The 19,529-nt window shown below is 48.4% G+C and overlaps 1 protein-coding gene across 1 annotated transcript; it reads left to right on the top strand.

Moving 5' to 3' along the window:
• Positions 1-2,589: 2,589 nt before the first annotated feature.
• crb2a (crumbs cell polarity complex component 2a) lies at positions 2,590-19,248 on the top strand. Its single transcript, XM_076283169.1, has 13 exons — positions 2,590-2,659; positions 10,837-11,532; positions 12,359-12,554; positions 12,788-12,927; positions 13,290-13,460; positions 13,738-13,851; positions 14,108-15,076; positions 15,329-15,891; positions 16,124-16,289; positions 16,605-17,475; positions 17,688-17,801; positions 18,300-18,426; positions 18,685-19,248. The coding sequence occupies exons 1-13, from the start codon at positions 2,590-2,592 to the stop codon at positions 18,904-18,906; spliced, it is 4,419 nt and encodes a 1,472-aa protein (XP_076139284.1). The 3' UTR covers positions 18,907-19,248.
• The last annotated feature ends 281 nt before the right edge of the window (positions 19,249-19,529 follow it).

The following is a 19,529-nucleotide window of genomic DNA, read 5'->3' as shown; positions in this document are numbered from 1 at the left end:
TAATATTATATCATATTATTTTATACTGTTTAAATATGTATTATACTGTATGGGCTAGATTTACCTCTGATATAAAATGTCTAGAGGCCCAAAGTCCACACAGATGTCATTCAATGTGCTTTACATAAACAAAAGTAAACAGTAATAGCAAATAAAAGTATAGAAGAGCAATAGTCAAAGAAAGTTAAAGATTATAATAAAAAAGAAAACATAAAGATAAAGGTGAAATCATTTAAAAAAAAGAATAATTAAAAAGACAAAATAAAAGACACAAGGTAGAATAATTTCCAAAGCATATTCAGAATTTGTAACTCAGTGCAGTTAGCAGAAAGCATCTGAGAACAGTTTGGTCTTAAGTCTAGATTTGGGGCCTTGAAGTATATTGTTACCAAAATTCTAATGCTAAATTTAAAGACCTTAAGATCCCACATATTAATCAGATGGACACTACAACTGGACTTGAGTGGACAATCCTTTCTGTCTACCCTCACATTCTAACCTCCATGCTTTCACTGACCGTTGTAAACTGGAATAGACGCTGTCCGGTGGGTTTATTGCACCACAACAATAATCAGCATTAGCTGCTCATTACCCCGTAAAGTCCCTGTGGTCCTGTCTCCGGACTGGGACAAAAGATGGACTCTGGCCAATACTATGGACCGGACACTTTTTTTTGTATAGGATTACTGCATGACCATTTCATCCGATATTTTGGTTCTGTAGTTGGGAATTCCCCAATTGGAAAAAAAACTCAGCTTACTGAAATTATTTGTTTTCGCTTTGATTATTGTTCCTAATGATAACCTTTAATGAGGAGAAGTTAGGATGAAAATATAAATAGGGAGGACATCATCTTGCTGACTTAAAATAGAGTATTGCTGTAACTGCTATTTTGATTGAGATTAATTAAATGATCATAACATAGGTAAAAGAGAATGCTGTATAAATATAGTTTAATGATACATTAATGGCTTCCAGGGGTTCAGGCTCTGGGCTCCATTTTCCTATTTCACTACATAAAATAAAATCAATTGATACTAATGGGAGAGGATTTCATGCTATTCTTAATACACTGTTTTTCAAAGAAACAAATCAATGTGACCCAACAATGAGCTTTCCACTTTCTGATATACTGATGGTCTTGTTTATATCCATCAGTTAAAAGCCAGAACGTGCGGCTCCTGCTGTAACAAACCCACATGTTGCTGCCCGCAGGACTTGTGTGTCAGAGAGAAGTCTCTGTATCTACTTCTGATGCCTACGCAATTTTTCAAGGACAGTTCTCACAGCGTTCTCCTGTACTGTCCTCCCTACTAAGCAGCGACGCGTGTCATTATCTTATTTTGCACACTTTTCCCTCCCATGTACAGAGAAGAAGGGAAAAAAACATGACTCAAAACCTGATTCAGCAAGGGACACTCCATACTATTCTTGCATGTGATCTTCACCGTTGTACAAAACATCTTAAAACAATAGATAACCCACATGAGTAAGACCATGCCTTACTGAATCATGCCATGCTCACAAAGCATTACCTAAGCACAGCAAAGCAAAACACCCCCCCCCCCCCCAACATCCACACACCTACCCACCCATCTAGAGTCAAGTAATTATATTTTCCTTGGTTTATCCGTCGTCGTCTTCTGGGATGGAAGTCAAGACAAGCAGGTCTATAGATCTGATGAGCATCTATTGTTTGTCTGCCTTGACCAGTGGGGAGGGGCCTTCTCTGGGCTCTTGAGTGATGGGCTGCTCGTGGTGCCGAAGAGGCCCCGGTCTGAGGAGCGAGCTGTGCTCCTGTCCCTGGTGGCACTAAGAGCTTCAACTCAACCACTGCGCAGGAGTCCCATTGAGTAAGAGACTGGGATTTAGAGGGAGTGTGGCTGTAACAAGGTTGTACTAAGTGTGTTGTTCTGCGGGGAGTTAAGTCCCCCCTCACACTCCCTCACACCCATCTCACTGGTGCTGCTGGCCATTTCCATGAATGGGGCATGAAAACCCGGAGTGGACTCGTCTCCCCATGACATGGATCGATCCAGACAATCCCGTTAGTATAGAAGGGCACAAGTGCACAAGTGCATGTAACACACTCAAGATTATGTGTGTGAACTCAACTGCTAAGTGTTGTATTGCGCTCTTAATACACACTGTGGGAACTTGGGAGTTTTTGTTCGGTGATGGTTTGAATCAGATGCCTCCACGAGAGTCACAATTGGTCAGGGTTGCCATTTCAGCCTGAGGTCAGCCAAAGCCAGTCAGTGAGTGAACCCACTCTGGCAGAGAGCGCGCCTGGGTGGGAGTCGTCCCCCTCCACCCCCTCCGCATCACTCCACTCCGAGTTTTCCCAACCTCTCTCTCTCTTCCTGGGTGATTACACAGTCTTACTCCGGCCAAGCTCTGCCTGTCCAGGCGGACACTGCCGTGGTGCTCATTAGTGACCGAGCATGGGTGCCTGTAGCACGCTGAACACTCGCCACTGAGAAACGGACTATCCAACTCCAGGATGCCAGAATTGGAACCGCTGAAGTGAATTTATTTATTATTTTTATTTTTTTGGCTCCAAGAAGGCTTGGGTCCATCACTTTTGCCATGGAGTTAAGCAGAATACATTCAAGTTTCCACAAAGTCCTCTTCATCACTATGATGATGTTCAAATGGGGTGAGTCCAATCTACTATTTTTGCATCAGAAAATGTACAGCACCTGTGTAGCCTAACACAGGTTCCAATTAACTTTTTCATGAACTTTCTGGAGGCTGGAGGCTGTATTAGTGTCGTTCTCTATGCTGTAAAAACAACCTGTTGAGCAGTCAGATTTACTCATTAACTCACATTTCTCTCAAAAGTCTTTGAATACAGCAAATAAGTGTAAGTACCCCTAAACCCAGATTATATGATGTTTAAATACAATATAATCAAAACAGATTTTTATGTTAAGTATGGTGAAGTCGGTTTCTAATTATCTAATGTTTCTAATATCTAAACACTCTTTACTTCTTAATGTAAAAAATATGCTTAGTTTAAAGATTATGCATGCAGCCACAATATTACCCCCCTCCCCTAAAAAAAGGTTTATAATAGAAAATCTAAATTGCGGAAACTTCAACTTTTAAAAAATGATCTTTCTTTGCTGTCCACCTCTCTCTCTCTCTGTAGTAATTGGACCACTTGTTGCTAAGCTTTAAAACTAGCGCCCCCCCCCCCCTCCTTCTCTCCCACTCGTGTTTGGAGTGGTGCAGATGGGTGTGCGGTGCAGCCGAGGGGCTTGGGAGGCTCTTTTCTTCTTTTGGCCTATTTCCCCCCCTGCACCCCCATAAGAGAGTCTGGAATAGACAGCTAAGGGGGTTGGCCGCTGCCATTGTTGGCCATTGCCATGGCAACAGGTTCCGAGTAATTTCGAGGGCATTATGGGGTGCCTATGAAGGACTGGAATTTTGGGCTAATCACTTTTAACGAACGCTGTTTGCTTTGGCCACCAACACCCCTTGTTTGGAGGAAAACTGTTGTTGTCAGATTGAAATCACAAACTTCACCAAACATGTAGAAGTTTCAACAGCAGAGCCTGAAGCATGCATGAATAAACTTAAAAAAACAAAAACAAACAATCACTAAAAAAGGAAATATCCTAGACCAAATGTTCTTTTATGGCAGACAAACATTGCAGAGGATGAAACGTATGTAGTTTATCTCATGTGCAATTATCAGTTTCATTAGTTTCTATTAGTTTAGATCTGTGAACTTTCCTCAATATTCTGAGTTAATATTTGCAATATCTTTTGCAATCACACATAATAAGCAAAAATGTAGAGAGAATGTAACATACATCTTTACGTAACTCAGTTTGCATTCTAAAGTGTTTGTTTTGGAGTATACAAGTTCACTCCTAGGCCAACGCTCCAACGCTCCCCAAAGGGACCTTTTGAATTATCGCTGGTTGGATCCTCTAGTTAGATCCCACTGTGTTCAGTAAAACAAACAATCTGTTGTCTAACAAACAAGTAGGGATATTACCTTTTTATCCCAGTAATGACTTTTGTGTGTGTGTTGTTGTTTAGTCGATGGCGGGCAAAGGTTATGGTGAAAGTTTATTTACATCTCTCACCCCCTGCAGTATGTGAAAATAGACAAAACGCAGGACTTGGAGTCCTCAGTCATGTGTCAATGGCAGTCTCTCTTTTCTCTCGCCTCTCCCTCTCTCTCTCTCTCTCTCTCTCTCTCTCTCTCTCTCTCTCTCTCTCTCTCTCTCTCTCTCTCTCTCTCTCTCCCATTCTAGCAGGCCACAGGTCATCAGATAGCCCAGGGCCACCCTTCACTGTCTTAAGGTCCCCAGGCCTCCCTTCACCTCTTAAAGTAGACACGCTGATTAAGGAGAGATGCATTCCTCAGGCAAGATCAGAGAGAGGGAGAGATAGATAGAGAGAGAGGGAGGGAGGGAGAGATAGAGAGAGAGAGAGAGAGATGGAGGGTGAACAGGTTCATGGGTTCATCCGTGAGATGACCACAGAGGCCTCCCAGACACAGAGCCTCTCTCTGGATGGTTTACTTAGGCACCACAATAGAGCATCTGGCCCGTTTGGCCACAGTCGGCTGCGCCATCCAGCACGCATGACTTCAGCTCCAGTATCCCCTCTGTGAAGGCCGTCACGACACCAGGCTCTCCCAGAGATGCTCCACGCGGTCAATCAGAACCTAGATCCACAAGAGAACCTCACCACAGGTGGACCACATGCTGCTAGATATAATGTGCAATGCTGATACCTGCTTGATGTCCACACAGCTTGTCGTTATTCCAGGCTTGTAGTTTTCCAGAGGTGGCTGTGGTTTGGATAAGGTTATTTCATGGTTTGGATAAGGTTATTTCATGGTTGGCTTCACTGTGTGGCATTAGCTTCCTCTCTCTCCGGTAGAGTGATCTCGAAAAGCTGATCTAATTGAGAACAGGGTTTTCTTTTCCTATGGGAAATGAGGATGGAAGCAGTGTTTGCGTTGTGTTTCTAAAAACATTATGTCTGTTTAATCTATACAGCATGGTGTAATGCCGTAAAAAAAAAACAGAAACACTTTCATATTATATAGGTGTTCAAATATCAAAGTTTAATGGACATTCCAAAAAACACATCACAAGGGGATAATTCAACCAAGACAAATAACATGCAGAACATCCTTCAGGTTGTGCATTTTCGAAACGTGACATGTTGCATGGTGATATATTTTGCCCCAGTGTGCAGTCAACCTGAGTGACAGGCTCAATCTTAGCGCCGCAGACTCTCAACAGATCTGGCATCTCAGAGATACCCGCGACCCAAACATGAGTGTGTCGCTTCACAGCCACGGCTGGGGTGGCTAGGCACGCTGTTCCCCAGCGGCTCACAGATAAGTGGCATACCAGCGCAGATACCGCCGATACCGCCAGGGTGGGGGCGCTGACATCACAATGGGGGGAATGTCTTAGCTATGACGGGGCCGGGGCCTCTGCTGTCCGTCAGAGTGGCCGAGAAGAGAGATAAGGCAGGTGAGAGAGATGGCTGCTGCCAAGCAACAGACGGGCCCCTGACACACACACACACACACACACACACACACACACACACACACCACAACCCCCAGATTCTTACCCCTCCACCCTCCCTACCCCCGACAGGGCCTCCGCCACCCCCACTCACGTAACCTCTGCTTAGGGATCAGTCTGTGCCATTCTGTGCTAGGCATGTGGGTGATTCATTGGAGGCCTGTATATGTGGGTGTGAGTGCTTGTGTCTGTGTGTGAGTGCTTGCGTCTGAGTGTGTGTGTGTGTGTGTGTGTGTGTGTGTGTGTGTGTGTGTTCAGTGAGAGGTCTAAATGGCTGAAGTCTTTTGATACATCATGATTCATTTCCTCCTCAAATGAATTTGGAAGGACATGCTTACAGATCTGAGGCTTGAACATGTGAAATAAATCCCCACCTCAAGTCCAAAGTCTGCCAAGACGCCGTCCGAATTTCCACACTAATCCAATCCAATGCTTTTGAACTGTGTACTGTGATCGTAGTTTGTCACCACATATATATGCAACAGCAAGATGAGCTGTGCACTTGTGTGTGTGTGTGTGTGTGTCCATGTGTGTATCTGTGTGTTTGTGTGTCCATGTGTGTGCGCACATAGATGTGTGAGGCTACTTAGTCATAATCCTTGAAGGTATCCTGCTATCAGGAGCTTAGGGCAGCTGGACAGGGGGGATGGACCGGCGATCCTTGCCGATTACTGCAGAGAAAGCCTCCGGAGGTCAGCAGGGCCAGTGGTGTCTCGGCCCTGACCTGGACGGCATCCATCCAAGTGGCACCTGGACGAGCCCAGATCTGACAGCTCTGCATCTGGCACACGGAGGCACACCCACCAGGCAGCACATTTCCTACTGATAAGGAAAGAGGATATCGCTATTTGTTATGAGATACTAAAGGGAGGACATGTCTTTGAGATGAACAAAATCACTTTAGAGTGTCTTTATGTGAGAGAGGAGTGCAAGAGTTCAGTCACTCCTGTGGAATGCATTTATGTGGAAATGCCAGATTACACTCGATTCCATTGCATCATTTATTTTACCAGGGGCAATGAACTTTAATCTGCATTACATAAACTCAGTAGAATCCTCTCCTAAATTATCTTAAATACTATCCTCACTGAATAATAACAAAAAATACTTCAGATGGGTGCTTCTACTCCTCTGTTAAAGGTGATGATAAAGCCTGCAGTCTCCTATACAACTGAAGTCCGTTTTGTGCACCAGATGTACCAGATAGTACATCAGCAGTATATTGAAATCTGATGCTGGGGAACATAATAGTGACAGTTTCAAATTAGTTTTTGAATTGACTTATTAGTCAGTCCATCCACCTACTGGACTAATCACCTCCCACTAAGATGCACACAGCAGGACACTTGTAATTGCTTTATGGACTCATCAGCCGATTAGGGCGGCATTGGGATTTTTGATTGTTTTTTTTATTTATTAGTTTTGATTTATTCGTTTTGTTTTTTTATGGATGTGTGTTTTTGAGAGGCAACGGAAGCAGACTAAGCGGACTCGACCAATCTTATGCCTCGATGTCGTGCCAACCGGCAGATTTGCGGGCCGCTGGCAGCCGAAGTGTGAACCTGCTGTGAAGACGGCCAGCTAGGCCAGGCTGGCGCCCTCGGAGGCTTTCCACCAGGGGGTTAGCACGAGGTGAAGCCGCTTGGCACCATCTCCAACTGTGTCCCTCACCCTTCACCCCTCCTCCTCCTCCTCCACCACCTCCATCACCTACTCCTCCTTCATCCACCCACACCACACCACCCCACCCCCGCATCAAGGCACGTCTCCCAGGCCACAGCCGAGTGAGATGGAGGCAGGTCCCAGGGGTCAGCGGGGGTCAGCAGCCCTGACTGAGCCAGCCGCATAACTTCACGGGCTGCCACGGCAACCGCTGCTCTTTTCTTCTTTTTTTTTTTTTCCCCTGGACAATTCCGGCTGGAGTCATGTGTTCGCTGGTCCCTTTCCCGGACTCCGGGGGATGGGGAACCAAGTGACCAGAATTGAGAAGAGGTTTTGTTTTTTTCTCTTCAGCAGGTGGAAATGTCTCAGCGCAGCTCCTAGAAGGAGACAAAGATACTCGGGCTGGGAAACGCTCGGGCACTCCTTCTTCCTTTCAGCCATGTGACAGAACTTTGTTTGGTTGGGAGGGGGGGCACTTTGGGAGTGGGCTTAGCGTTTCTGAGTTTCTCTGTGGCATCTGCTTTTGTTGCTTTGAGAATCACATCACTCCATAAGCTCTGTGTGTTGTGACAGAGCGTTCAGCTTGCAGGCTAGCAAGCTGATAAAGAGATTTCTGGAGCCCTGATGCTAACTCTTTGATGTTGATTAAATGTTGTGTTTCACACTTTTCTTCACCACAGAAACAAAATTATTCATTAAAAATGGATTAGGTTAAAACCTTAAATTCCATGTCTGATAAATGCTCCCCATTTACAATGGACAAATTGTGTCTGTATTTCTTACTTGGTTTCAAGGCCATTTATGTGATAGTTCTCTTTTGTTAGGGAAATAAGTCTTTAACAAAGAGTGGCATGATTGAAGTCACTTTCCCAGCAGTCACATGTCTGCCTGGTGCATTCAGAGTGTAATTGGTTTATATAGGAAGGACGGCTCCTGGACCGGGCCCCAGTCGGGAGCTAATAAGGCTGCTTTATTCCACTCTTAATGGAGCATGTGGCTCGGCCCTCTCCCCGCCTCACGCCGGGCTCTGCTCTGCCCCCTCCTTAATCACGAGAGGTGCCCTACGGCACCGGGTGTGCCCACGCCCAGCGGGCAGCTCAGGCCAGATCAGTGTCACAGGACGCGGAGACGGAGGCGCACGGCCGCTACCTTACACGACCCACGTGTTGTTGGAGTCCAGTGAGATGGACGGAGAGGTGGGTGGTGCAGCGGAGGGTGGGGGTGGGGGTGGGGGTGGAGAGTTGAAGGGTTGAAGACAACTCTCTCCATCTGCCGCGTCCACAACCCTGGTCTCACTTAACACCCAGTCAGATGCCAGCACTGGTTCCAGGGGCAGATTAAGACCAAAGCCATCTGTTGCTTGGAGGCCGCAAGGTGAACCTGCTCTTGTGCCCACAAGGTTAATCGAAAGGAGTGCTGGAACTACAGTATGTCCACATTGGGTCCTCTAGAACCCCCAACCCCCCCCCCACACACACACACACACACACACACACACACACGCTGTGTACAGCTGAGGCATACATGATGCTGTTCTCCACCACACCAGCATGTTTCTACATTCCTGACTCCAAAGCCCTCCCTCTGTCTCTTTTCTGGTCGTTAATATCTTCCGCTCGAATGAAAATTTGGGCGCAGAACACTGATCAAAGTGCGGGGGATGGGGCCCCGGGTCGGGGGGGCGCGCGGGGGGGGGGTAGTCGGGGTTGGCCCGTTCTGTGGAATTCGCAGTGACTCAACAAAGCATTCACGCCATTGGCTGGTTGATATAGACAACGGATTGCCAGAAATCCCCCCTCTTGCCTCTTCTAAATGCATTCAGCCTCGTTCACATAGACAGGCCAGCTGAGGAGGCCCAGACAGCAGTCCAGCACCTATCAGCATTGTAATACACACACGCACACGCACACGCACACGCACACGCACACGCACACGCACACGCACACGCACACGCACACGCACACTCACACTCACACTCACACTCACACTCACACTCACACTCACACTCACACTCACACTCACACTCACACTCACACTCACACTCACACTCACACTCACACAGACACAGACACAGACACAGACACACACACACACACACACACACACACACACACACACACACTGTGCATGCCAATGTTTTCAGTTTACTCACTAGTAAGTCATTTATGTAGGGCAACTATGCCAAGTCTGTTCCCTGGGTGTGAAACTTTCGCTGGTTACCAAATTAAAACACAATAGGATGAACAGCTTTGATAAAAAAAAAATCTAAAGGAATTGGAAAGCGCCACACAAAGCACATGCTGATGACCTAATCCCTTATGCTGTGAGAGTGTTGAAAAACGCCTTGCATTGTTGCCGTCTATGGATCATTAGAAATGTAATGGGCCATGTAACTGGCCCAGATTCATTAGGTTGAGTTTTCCAGTGAGTTTGGGATTCCCAGTAGGAAGGGAGGAAACATGAGCAGCAGGGTGTTAAATTGGAGATATGGGATGGATCCGCCCTGCGCACATCAGACTTGGGCAAAAAAAAAAAAAGCAGGGCAGTTAAACTTTACCTTCTGGCCGGAGACACAGTCCAGCATGCTGTCAAGGGTTACCCTGTGGACCGCTCGTGAGTGTCTACAACAAAACACAAACAACTAACGACTGCAAACGGTGTTAATCAAACAAATTAAGCAAACACGCGTAACGAGAAGCTTTGAGATTCATTAGCTGGCTTTCTCTCCGCGGTGCTGATTAGCCCTCTTTCTCACGCCTTTACTTACTGTTGTTTTTGTTGTTGTGCTGTTTGGTTGATTTATCGCCCAGAGGGTGGTCCAGGTCTTGCCCCCCCAGAGTGACAGGCAAAGATTAGGCTTTGAGTCACACCAGATGCCTATTGTTAAGAGGCCGTCAATGAGCATGACTCCAGCCGCTGAAGACAAAGCGAGTGGAAAGCGGGTTTGTGGCGTGGGACATTCTAGGTGAGGCTCTCACGCTGAGGGGCCCTTTGCCGTGACAGAGGCCGTTAAATCTCCAGACACTCGGGGAGTCTGCACAGCACAGTTGGAGCGTTAGAATTACTGTAGGACAGGGGAGGATTTAGAGGTCTTGGTAAACACACACACTACACACACACACACACACACACACACACACACACACACACACACACACACACACACACACACACAGGCTACTCCGTGGAGTCCATTCAGCCAATTTGAGACAGTGTTTCAAATCCTTGTGACCTGTGAACTTTGTGAAAGTTTATAATCAGAGAGAGTTTCTTGTTTCCTTTTAAAGGTCCACCCACTGGTGTTTATCAGAAGAATTATTCTTATCAAAGTCAGTTTTAGGCAACAATTTGCCTGAATTGAGATAATCTAGCTTAACCTGTCACCAACTGTTGCACAGCAGGTTCCACGTTGGCCTTCACCCTGTTTTGGTTTACAACATTTGTCCATCAGTGAAATCCTATTGTTCCCCAAGACAAATGATCCATGTGTACAATTTGCACCTACTGTACCTGTACACAGAATCAGAAAGTAGTTTATCACCAATTAGCTTTCCACATACAATAAATGGTCTTGGTCAGGGTCTAAGATATTCTTTTTTTCTTACAGGGACATTCTGCACAGCCACATCAGACATGTGCATGTCCTCTCCTTGCCAAAATGGAGGCACCTGTGTAGACACCATGGACGACTATGTGTGCCTGTGCGACACGCAAGAGGAGGTGCGGTACATGGGGAAGGACTGCGACGAGCTGTACGACGCCTGCCTATACGCACCCTGCCCTGAATGTGAGAGCACCCCTGGCACCACGGACTACACCTGCATCTGCCCCGACGGCTTCGCCGGGACCAACTGCACTGAGGACGTGGACGAGTGCGAGAGCAACCCCTGCGACAGCGTGCGGACGGAGTGCGTGGACGGGGTCAACGGCTACTCCTGCTACTGCCCGACGGGCTTTGGGGGCGAGGACTGCAGCTTACGCGTGGTGGACTGCGCCGATGAGCCCTGTAAAAACAACGGGACTTGCTCGCGGCTGCCCGATGGCTACGAGTGCCACTGCGCCACGGGGTTCGACGGGGACAACTGCGAGGAGGATGTCGACGAGTGCCTCTCGCACCCGTGCCAGAACGGGGCTATCTGTATGGACGGCGTGGCGGAGTACCACTGTTTCTGCGTGCCTGGTTTCCAGGGTTACAATTGCGAGATTGACATCAATGAGTGCGCGTCGCATCCCTGCGAGAACAATGGCACCTGTGTCAACCTGAAGGATCGCTACATCTGCGAGTGTCTGCTGGGGTACACAGGTGCGAATACCTTTCCTCAAATTCAAACGTCCAACTAACACCCACTTATGAATTCAGCACGACTTCACTGAAGCGCAGAAATGATATGGGCAATATCATTCCTCAAAACTGTCACGTCCATTACACCAACTAAATACCATGGCATTGTGTTGGCGTTATGGGTGTGACAGTTTTGCGCGGAATTGCCCATATTCTCTTTGCCTTATGTTCGATCATACAATCAATCATAATAAGCATTTGAGATAGTGGAGTCTGTTTGCTTGCAAGCAACTCCTTTTCTGGAAAGATTTAACTTGGCTTTTTCGAAAGTATGTGCTGATCTGAAGTAAGACAGTGATGCATTCTGGAAGATGTAGTTTGACTCAGGCCCCCTTATCAGCACTCTGAAGCTTTCATAGCCGTTTCCCACAGAGTGAAGGAAAACACACCACCTCTTTTCTCTCCTCATAAGTGAGAAGGCCTGTAAAACATCAGGAGGCCTGGCTGGTATCTGTGGCACATGGGGAAAGTACAGCAGGAATGCATTCCTCAGGTCATGCATCAGCCAGAACAACCCCACTGGCTGTAGACTCACAGACAAGTAAAGAGGACACGCCATGTTTGCCAGTGTCTCATAATGAAAGCCAGTTATTGATGAGAAATAGAGGTTTTTGGTGTTAGAAATGGAAAATGACCCGTATTTTAATAAAATAATACATTGAATGTCCAAAAAGGCTAGTTGGCAGGGCACTGTGATTTAATGATTTTAAAGGGACCACACTAACAGATACTCCGTGGTTTCCATTTTGTGGTTGTAATTTTTTTTCTCCTGAATACCTTTGGCCAGGGATGAACTGTGAGGTGGAGATTGATGAGTGTGCCTCAAGCCCGTGTCACAATGGAGCTACCTGTCACGACCTGATTGGTCTGTACACCTGTGAGTGTGTGCCTGGCTTCGAAGGGCTGGACTGTGAGATTGATATTGATGAGTGTGAAAGTGACCCCTGCCTCAATGGAGCTGCCTGCATTGACATGGTGAACAGGTAACAGCTCACCCTACAACAGTCCACATTCTCCTGATCAGTGGGAAAATAAACATGTGTAAACCAATAAGTGATAAGTGAAGAAGTATAGTTTAGTTTTACTTACAATATGGTCAAGCATCATCTATGTGGAATGAAAATGATCTGTAAACTGATATTTAATGGCACAACATTATAATGTAGAAAAATGGATGTACTCACACATAACCATCCCTTTGGCGTGTCTTTGGCAGTTATGAGTGTGACTGCTCGGGCACTGGCTTCATGGGAGACCACTGTGAGGAGGACATCCCCGAGTGTGCTTCACTCCCATGCCAGCACGGGGGCACCTGTGAGGAGGGCACCAACGAGTACCACTGCACCTGCTGGGAAGGTGCTACACCCAAGTTCATACACTCCGATTTATGGCGCCAGAAGCCAATTTCATGCAAAACTGTCACTACTAAATACCATGGCATTGTGTTGGCGTTATGGATGTGACAGTTTTGCGTGGAATTGCCCAACATTAGCTTTTTAAACATCTGTTCTCTTTACCATGATATTGACAACATGATATGTGCACTCAAGAAAGTTAAAAGACGATGTACTGAGATGAGATTGTTTAGTAGAAGACTATAGGTGAAGCATCTTGAAAGGGTCAAATGTCACGATTGAAATGACTGGTGGAACTTGCTGTTCGATTGGTGTGCATCGCTGTCGGTCTGTGTGAGCTGACAAACATTATGGTCGTTTCAGGTTATGAGGGAGACAACTGTGAGGTGGACATTGACGAGTGTGCGGATGGCCCCTGTCTGAACGATGGCGAATGCTTTCAGAGGTCTGACTCTGCCAGCTGGGAGGAAGGCTGGGAGTTCAGCTACGCACATGCAGCTGGATATGTCTGTCAGTGCCAGCCTGGCTTCACAGGTTGGTCATTAGTCTGAGAGCACACTAGAGTTGGAGGGCCTTCTCCTCTCGTTTGATAGGAATTTACTATACTACTATACATGTTAGTATGTGCAACTTTATAATTTGGACTAGAAGGATTAGAAAATAGAGAAATCTTTTGCTGTTAGCTAATTGAATTTGGACTTTTAAAGCCACTAAATGTAATGGTCAGGGGCCAGGTCAGAATCTGTAAATGTGTTACTCAGCCAAGCTTATACATAATGTTTGTGAAGCTAAACCTCCCGCTTATCCACAGGAGAGAACTGCTCAGTCAACATTGATGAATGTGAGTCTGAGCCGTGTCAAAATGGAGGGACCTGTGAGGACCTAGTCAATGCATATATGTGTGTCTGCCCTGATGGGTTTACAGGTATGTAAATTTATTTCCACATTCTCTATAGTAAACAATGACAACATTAACAGTTGTAAATATTCCAGTGACTGGTTCATGTCTCAGTTAAACCCTTCATACTATATATACTATATATGAAAGTTCCAAGATACAGTATTTAGATTTGTACTGTATTCAAGGTTGGATCCCTTTGGAACAGAAAGGTCTAGAAGACAAAAATAGAACAGGTTGATGCCCTTTTTGAACCTGACGGTTTTCCTCCCTGTGGGAAAAGGTGACTCCTGTGAGGTGAACATTGATGAGTGTGAGAGCCAGCCGTGTCAGAACGGAGGCTCGTGTGAAGACGGGGTGGCCTCCTACACCTGCCACTGCCCTGCGGCCGAGGAGGGCGAGCTGCCCTGGGGCAGCCACGACTGCGACGTCCAGCTCCTGGGCTGTGTGGAGCACGAGTGCCTGAACGCCGCCGCCTGCGTGCCGTGGCTGGAAGGGGACGAGCACCACCACACGTGCCACTGCCAGCCCGGCTTCTACGACGAGGTGTGCTCCACCCCGACCACGTTCTCCTTCTCCGCGCCCGGCTTCGTCCTCGTGGAGGTGCCGCTCCCCGAGCGGGAGCGCAGGGACGTCGGCGGCGGCGGCGGAAGAGGAGGACCCAGCGTCCGCCTGCGCTTCCGCACCACCCTGCCCGACATGACGCTCTTCTACCGGGGCGACGCAGAGAGCTACCTGTCCCTGGAGATCGTGGACGGAGGGCTCAAAGCCAAGGCGGCGTCCGAGGAGATCGCTCTGGAGGCGGCCTTCCCCGGACGCGTGTCCGACGGGGGGTGGAGGGACGCCAGCGTGGTCGTGGGCCGGGGGCTGGCCCTGGTGCTGAAGGGGCCCGGCTGCGACGAGGACGGCTGCGCGACCACGGACGACGGCGGCGGGTCACCCGACGGTCCGTTCTTCCACCACCCGGACTCCTTCACGCACGTCTACATCGGCGGCGCGCCGGACGAGTACCACGAGCACCTGGAGAAGGGCGGAGCCTTCGTGGGATGCATGGAGGACCTGCTCGTCGACTCCAACCCCATCCTGCCCCAGAGCTTGCCAGAGGACGCCATGCAGGACATGGAGCTCGGCTGCACCAAGACGGAGTGGTGTGAGGAGGACCCCTGCTCTCAGCGTGGGGCCTGTGTCGACCTGTGGACCAGCTACCGCTGTGACTGCCATCGACCTTTCTACGGCAACAGCTGCTTGGACGGTGAGTGGACTGTTCTGCTTTGTATGTCTGAATCTGTGATGACCACATTTTAGGGAGAGGCTGACATATCTTAAATTGTATCCCTTCCCATTTTCTACTTTCATATTTGAAAGTGTATTTTGGGGGGCTTTTCCCGCCTCATGCAGATACGGTTGAGTGACAGTAAAGGAACGGCGGTCAGGATGCTGCTGCTTGCTCCACACCTCCCCCCTGTTGATTTGTCTCAAATGTTCATGCTCTTCCTCTCTGCAGAGTTTCCTTCCTGGACGTTTAGTCACGAGGACACACTGAGCTACGTGTCGTACGACGTGACCAACAGCCATGGCACGGACTTCAAGGTGTCCTTCTTCCTGCGCTCTCTGAAACAAGACGGACTGATCCTTCAGCTCGCCCACGCCGACCAGGAGGATCCCTACCTTAGCCTCTTCCTGAGGCTGGGTCGGGTGATGGTCCTCTCCCATCTGGACGCTTCGCCGCTAATCGCTCCCGTGTTCCTGACGGACGGTGAGAAGCACCTGGTGGAGGTGGATCTAAAAGACGGGATGGTGTACTTTGAGTTCGGAGGCCTGCACTACAGCTTGGGTGCGTTCCCTGGAGTGGAGGTGGAGGCTGGTGATTTGGCTCATGTTGGTGGACTACCTGAAGGGGAGTTGGAGGAGTGGGGGGGGTACTTCAAGGGTTGCCTTCAGGATGTCCGTTTGGACAATGTGCACCTGGATCTGGATGCTTGGAACAGCTCAGTGTATACCACTGTGTACTATCCCAGTGACTCTGGAAACGTGGAGCGGGACTGCCTGAGTGATGACACCTGCAAGGTATGACATCGTACACTAACAGTATCTGCTGGAGCTGAAACTGTGATGGGAAGAGGTGGTGAAATCCTAGCAAACACTAATCCAGTAGCTTTAACATTTCTAACTTTTGTTCCTCAAAATGTATATCTGTTTAGTTCTTGAAAAAAAAAACCCACACTTAGGTTCAACATCTACTTTAAGTTCTGAACTTGGGATTTCCATGTGATGTGATGGTGTCTGGTTTGTTTTGAAGGAGGAGCCATGTCTAAATGGAGGAGAGTGCACCATCACCTGGAACGACTTTGTCTGCTCGTGTCCACTGAACTTCACCGGAAAACACTGTGAGACGCGTGTGTGGTGCATGAGTGACCCATGCGTCAATGGGGGACACTGTGTGGACCTACCAGATGGATATGAATGTAAGCGCCAACATATTGCTCCCCTTTAGGATCCAAAAATAATTACTCCCTAATGACCTTGCGTAGGCTCATTGGCAAAACTTGATTTTTAAAGCATTACTGCCTGTTGAGGCACATGGTTTACTCCTGATGGTCAGTTCCTTTCTGATTCCACTTGGGTACTTATTGACACAGGCGACTGGATGTTTGCAATTAATCTTCTTAGCATAAGTGTACATGTACATTAATGTACATCATAGCACTATGTAATAAGAGTTTCGTTAGATGGTTGAGTTTAATTAACACCGTGGACTGATACAACCTTTTCTTTCACAGGCATCTCTAATGCGACCTTCGACAACAGTCCACTTCAGTACACTTCCCAGGGTTCGCTGACCGACCCGGTGACCAGCGTCACCATGGAGGTCCGGACGCGAACAGAGAACGGGCTCCTCCTGCACGCCTCCAACGGGGCGGAGCTCCTACTGGTGGGGCTCCTGGACGCAGCGCTGAAGGTGGAGATCCACAGCGAGAACAGCGTGGAGGCGCTGGAGTTCGCCGGGCAGCGGAGGGTGTCGGACGGCCGCTGGCACAGGGTCCAGATCTTCATGACCGACCCCGAGCAGGACGCCTCGCACTGGGAGATCCTCGTGGACGGCATCACGGACGGGAGCAGCGCCCCGCTACTGGCCGGCGGCCTCCACTTCCTCAACGAGGCGGGCAGGCTGGTGACCCTGGCGGAGAGTTTTAAAGGGTGTCTGGGAGCGGTGAGGGTCGGGGGGGTGTACCTGCCCTTCGTGGATGACCTCCACCCGCCACAGGCCGGCCGCTTCCACCGTGTGGGAGACGAGGCCGTCCACGCTGGTTGCTCCAGCGCTCCCGTCTGCGACTCTGACCCCTGCCGGAACGGGGGCGCGTGCGAGGACCTGTTCGACCTGTTCGGCTGCGCCTGTGCGCCCGGCTGGGAGGGGCTACAGTGTGAGCTGGACACGGATGAGTGCGCCTCGGAGCCTTGCGTCCACGGCCGCTGCACGGACCTCCAGGGCAGGTTTGAGTGCACGTGCCACGCGGGTTATGCGGGCGCCGCCTGCGATCAGGACGTAGACGAGTGTGAGGAGGGCGGCTGTGAGAACGGAGGCACCTGTGTGGACGGAGTCAACCAGTACACCTGCACCTGCCCACCGGACTACAGCGGCCACCACTGCCAGTGAGTTCACCCTGGGATACAGAAATGGAGATATCTTTGTCCATGTTCCAGAATAGTTTTGCCTCACAAAAAACATACATCACTGAACATACAGTATTCTATATGGTTGAACAGACTACAGACTCATTATAGGTGCTTCTCATTAAGCACACCATAAATACATCTTTCCCTCAAAACATAGTGGTAATACGACCTTTGACATCTTCTTGCAGATGGAACTACCCTCCTCTTCCATGTGATGAGTTGGAATGTGCCAACGGTGGCACGTGCCATGATGAGGTTTGGGGGGGCACCTGCACTTGCACTGCAGCCTTCACAGGTTATAGGTGAGGTCCCTCATAGAACTCGATATGAACAGATTGTGTACATAACCTTTACCAATAACACAGCCTTTTATGAGTCTTAGCATGGAATTGAATTTATGGATATACTCTAAGGGCTTATGGCTACTAACATGTCTAGATATACTGTAGTAAACTAATTACTTAAGAAAACTACACTAAACATCGACTTTCCATATTGTCCATTATTTTTGCGGCACCTAAATGGACACTGTTCTGAAGTCTTTATTCCTCATTTAAAAATGAACTGTGTGTACATCACTAATTGGGCCTCACCACAAAGCAAATGTTCTACCTGTTCTACCAAATCACTTCAGCATCTTTGTATCTTATCAGTCAGCATGCTCTCCCAGTCTCTTAAAAACAAACAGTGAGTTGCTTTTGACCTCAGCAGTCAGCACACAAACATATCACTGCACTTTGCACACTGAAGACCCAGTCCTGTCCGTCTCCAGTGACACTGCTCTTGCTCCTTGACCGCAGGTGTGAGAAAGAGGTGGACGAGTGTGCCTCCAACCCCTGTCTGAATGGAGGGTCCTGCGTTGACCGGCTCAACAGGTTCCAGTGCCTGTGTCCAGCAGGCTTCAGTGGCTCACACTGCGAGACCAGTGTATGCATCACTCTTTTCATCCTAAAGGAGATATGTAGAATACTGTGCATTATATACAGTACAATGAGTACATATGTATAAACAGTATATACACTGTCCTAATGTTATAGTGCATGGTTACATTTATTTGTGCTGTGGCTTAACTTGTTTACTCCCTGTTAATGTGATTGTCTCTTCTTTGTGTGTGTGTGTGTGTGTGTGTGTGTGTGTGTGTGTGTGTGTGTGTGTGTGTGTGTGTGTGTGTGTGTGTGTGTGCAGAAGCAGCCCCAGCGCGAGCGCTTCCCTTGGCTGGTGTTGATCATCCCCCTAGTGTGCTTTTGTGTGCTGATCCTGGTCATCGGCTTGATCTTCATTCTGCTCACTGCCCGCCGCAAACGCCAGTCCGAGGGGGCCTACAACCCCAGCCAGCAGGAGGTGGCCGGTGCACGCCTGGAGATGGATAGCATGCTCAAACTACCCCCCGAGGAACGACTCATATGACCCCTCTTCTCCTTCCTTATTCCCTAAAAACACTTCTGTCCCTGCTGAACTGGACATGGACTATGTTTTGAAAGGAGAGGAAACAGATCACACTAGATCCCTAGAGGGAGGGTAGATCCTATGGATTTCAGTTTCAGGACGCCCACTATGGAACTTCCTCCGTGGAAAGTGGTGATGAAGACCACTTGTTTGAGCAGAGTCCCGAGGCTTTCTCCCTGCACAGTTAGTTTGGGGAAAGGGGAGGACAGGAGAAAGGCCCGTATGAAATCATGATTAGAGAAAGTTCTGTTGGCACATCTGCCCTTGAGCTTTTGGGTTGAAGGTCAGCTCTACTTCATGACAACAGAGACAAAAATGAGCTTTACCCAAAAACTACCCCAGAATGCACTGCGGTGAGCACCCATCCATGTAGAACCCCCAAAGCTAACCACAACATGATCCCTGGTACGCTGCCCAGATCTAACGCTTGGATCATCTCGTCGAGGGGTTCTTACTTATGGATGTGGATGTTGTATAGTTTGTATATTTTGTGTATATTTTTATCAGACTCTGGACGGAGATGATAGAGACTCACAGACACAAAAGGGAGATTCTACTGGACATTCTTAGACAAGGACGAGTTG

This window comes from Alosa pseudoharengus, unplaced genomic scaffold (assembly GCF_046254945.1).
Source record: "Alosa pseudoharengus isolate Yale_2024_CS ecotype anadromous, Long Island Sound unplaced genomic scaffold, YU_APseudo_1.1 YU_APseudo_1.1_scf_14, whole genome shotgun sequence".
Classification (NCBI taxonomy): Eukaryota; Metazoa; Chordata; class Actinopteri; order Clupeiformes; family Clupeidae; genus Alosa; species Alosa pseudoharengus.
Note: the sequence above shows the minus strand (reverse complement) of the source record. Positions and strands in the feature narration are given on the sequence as shown.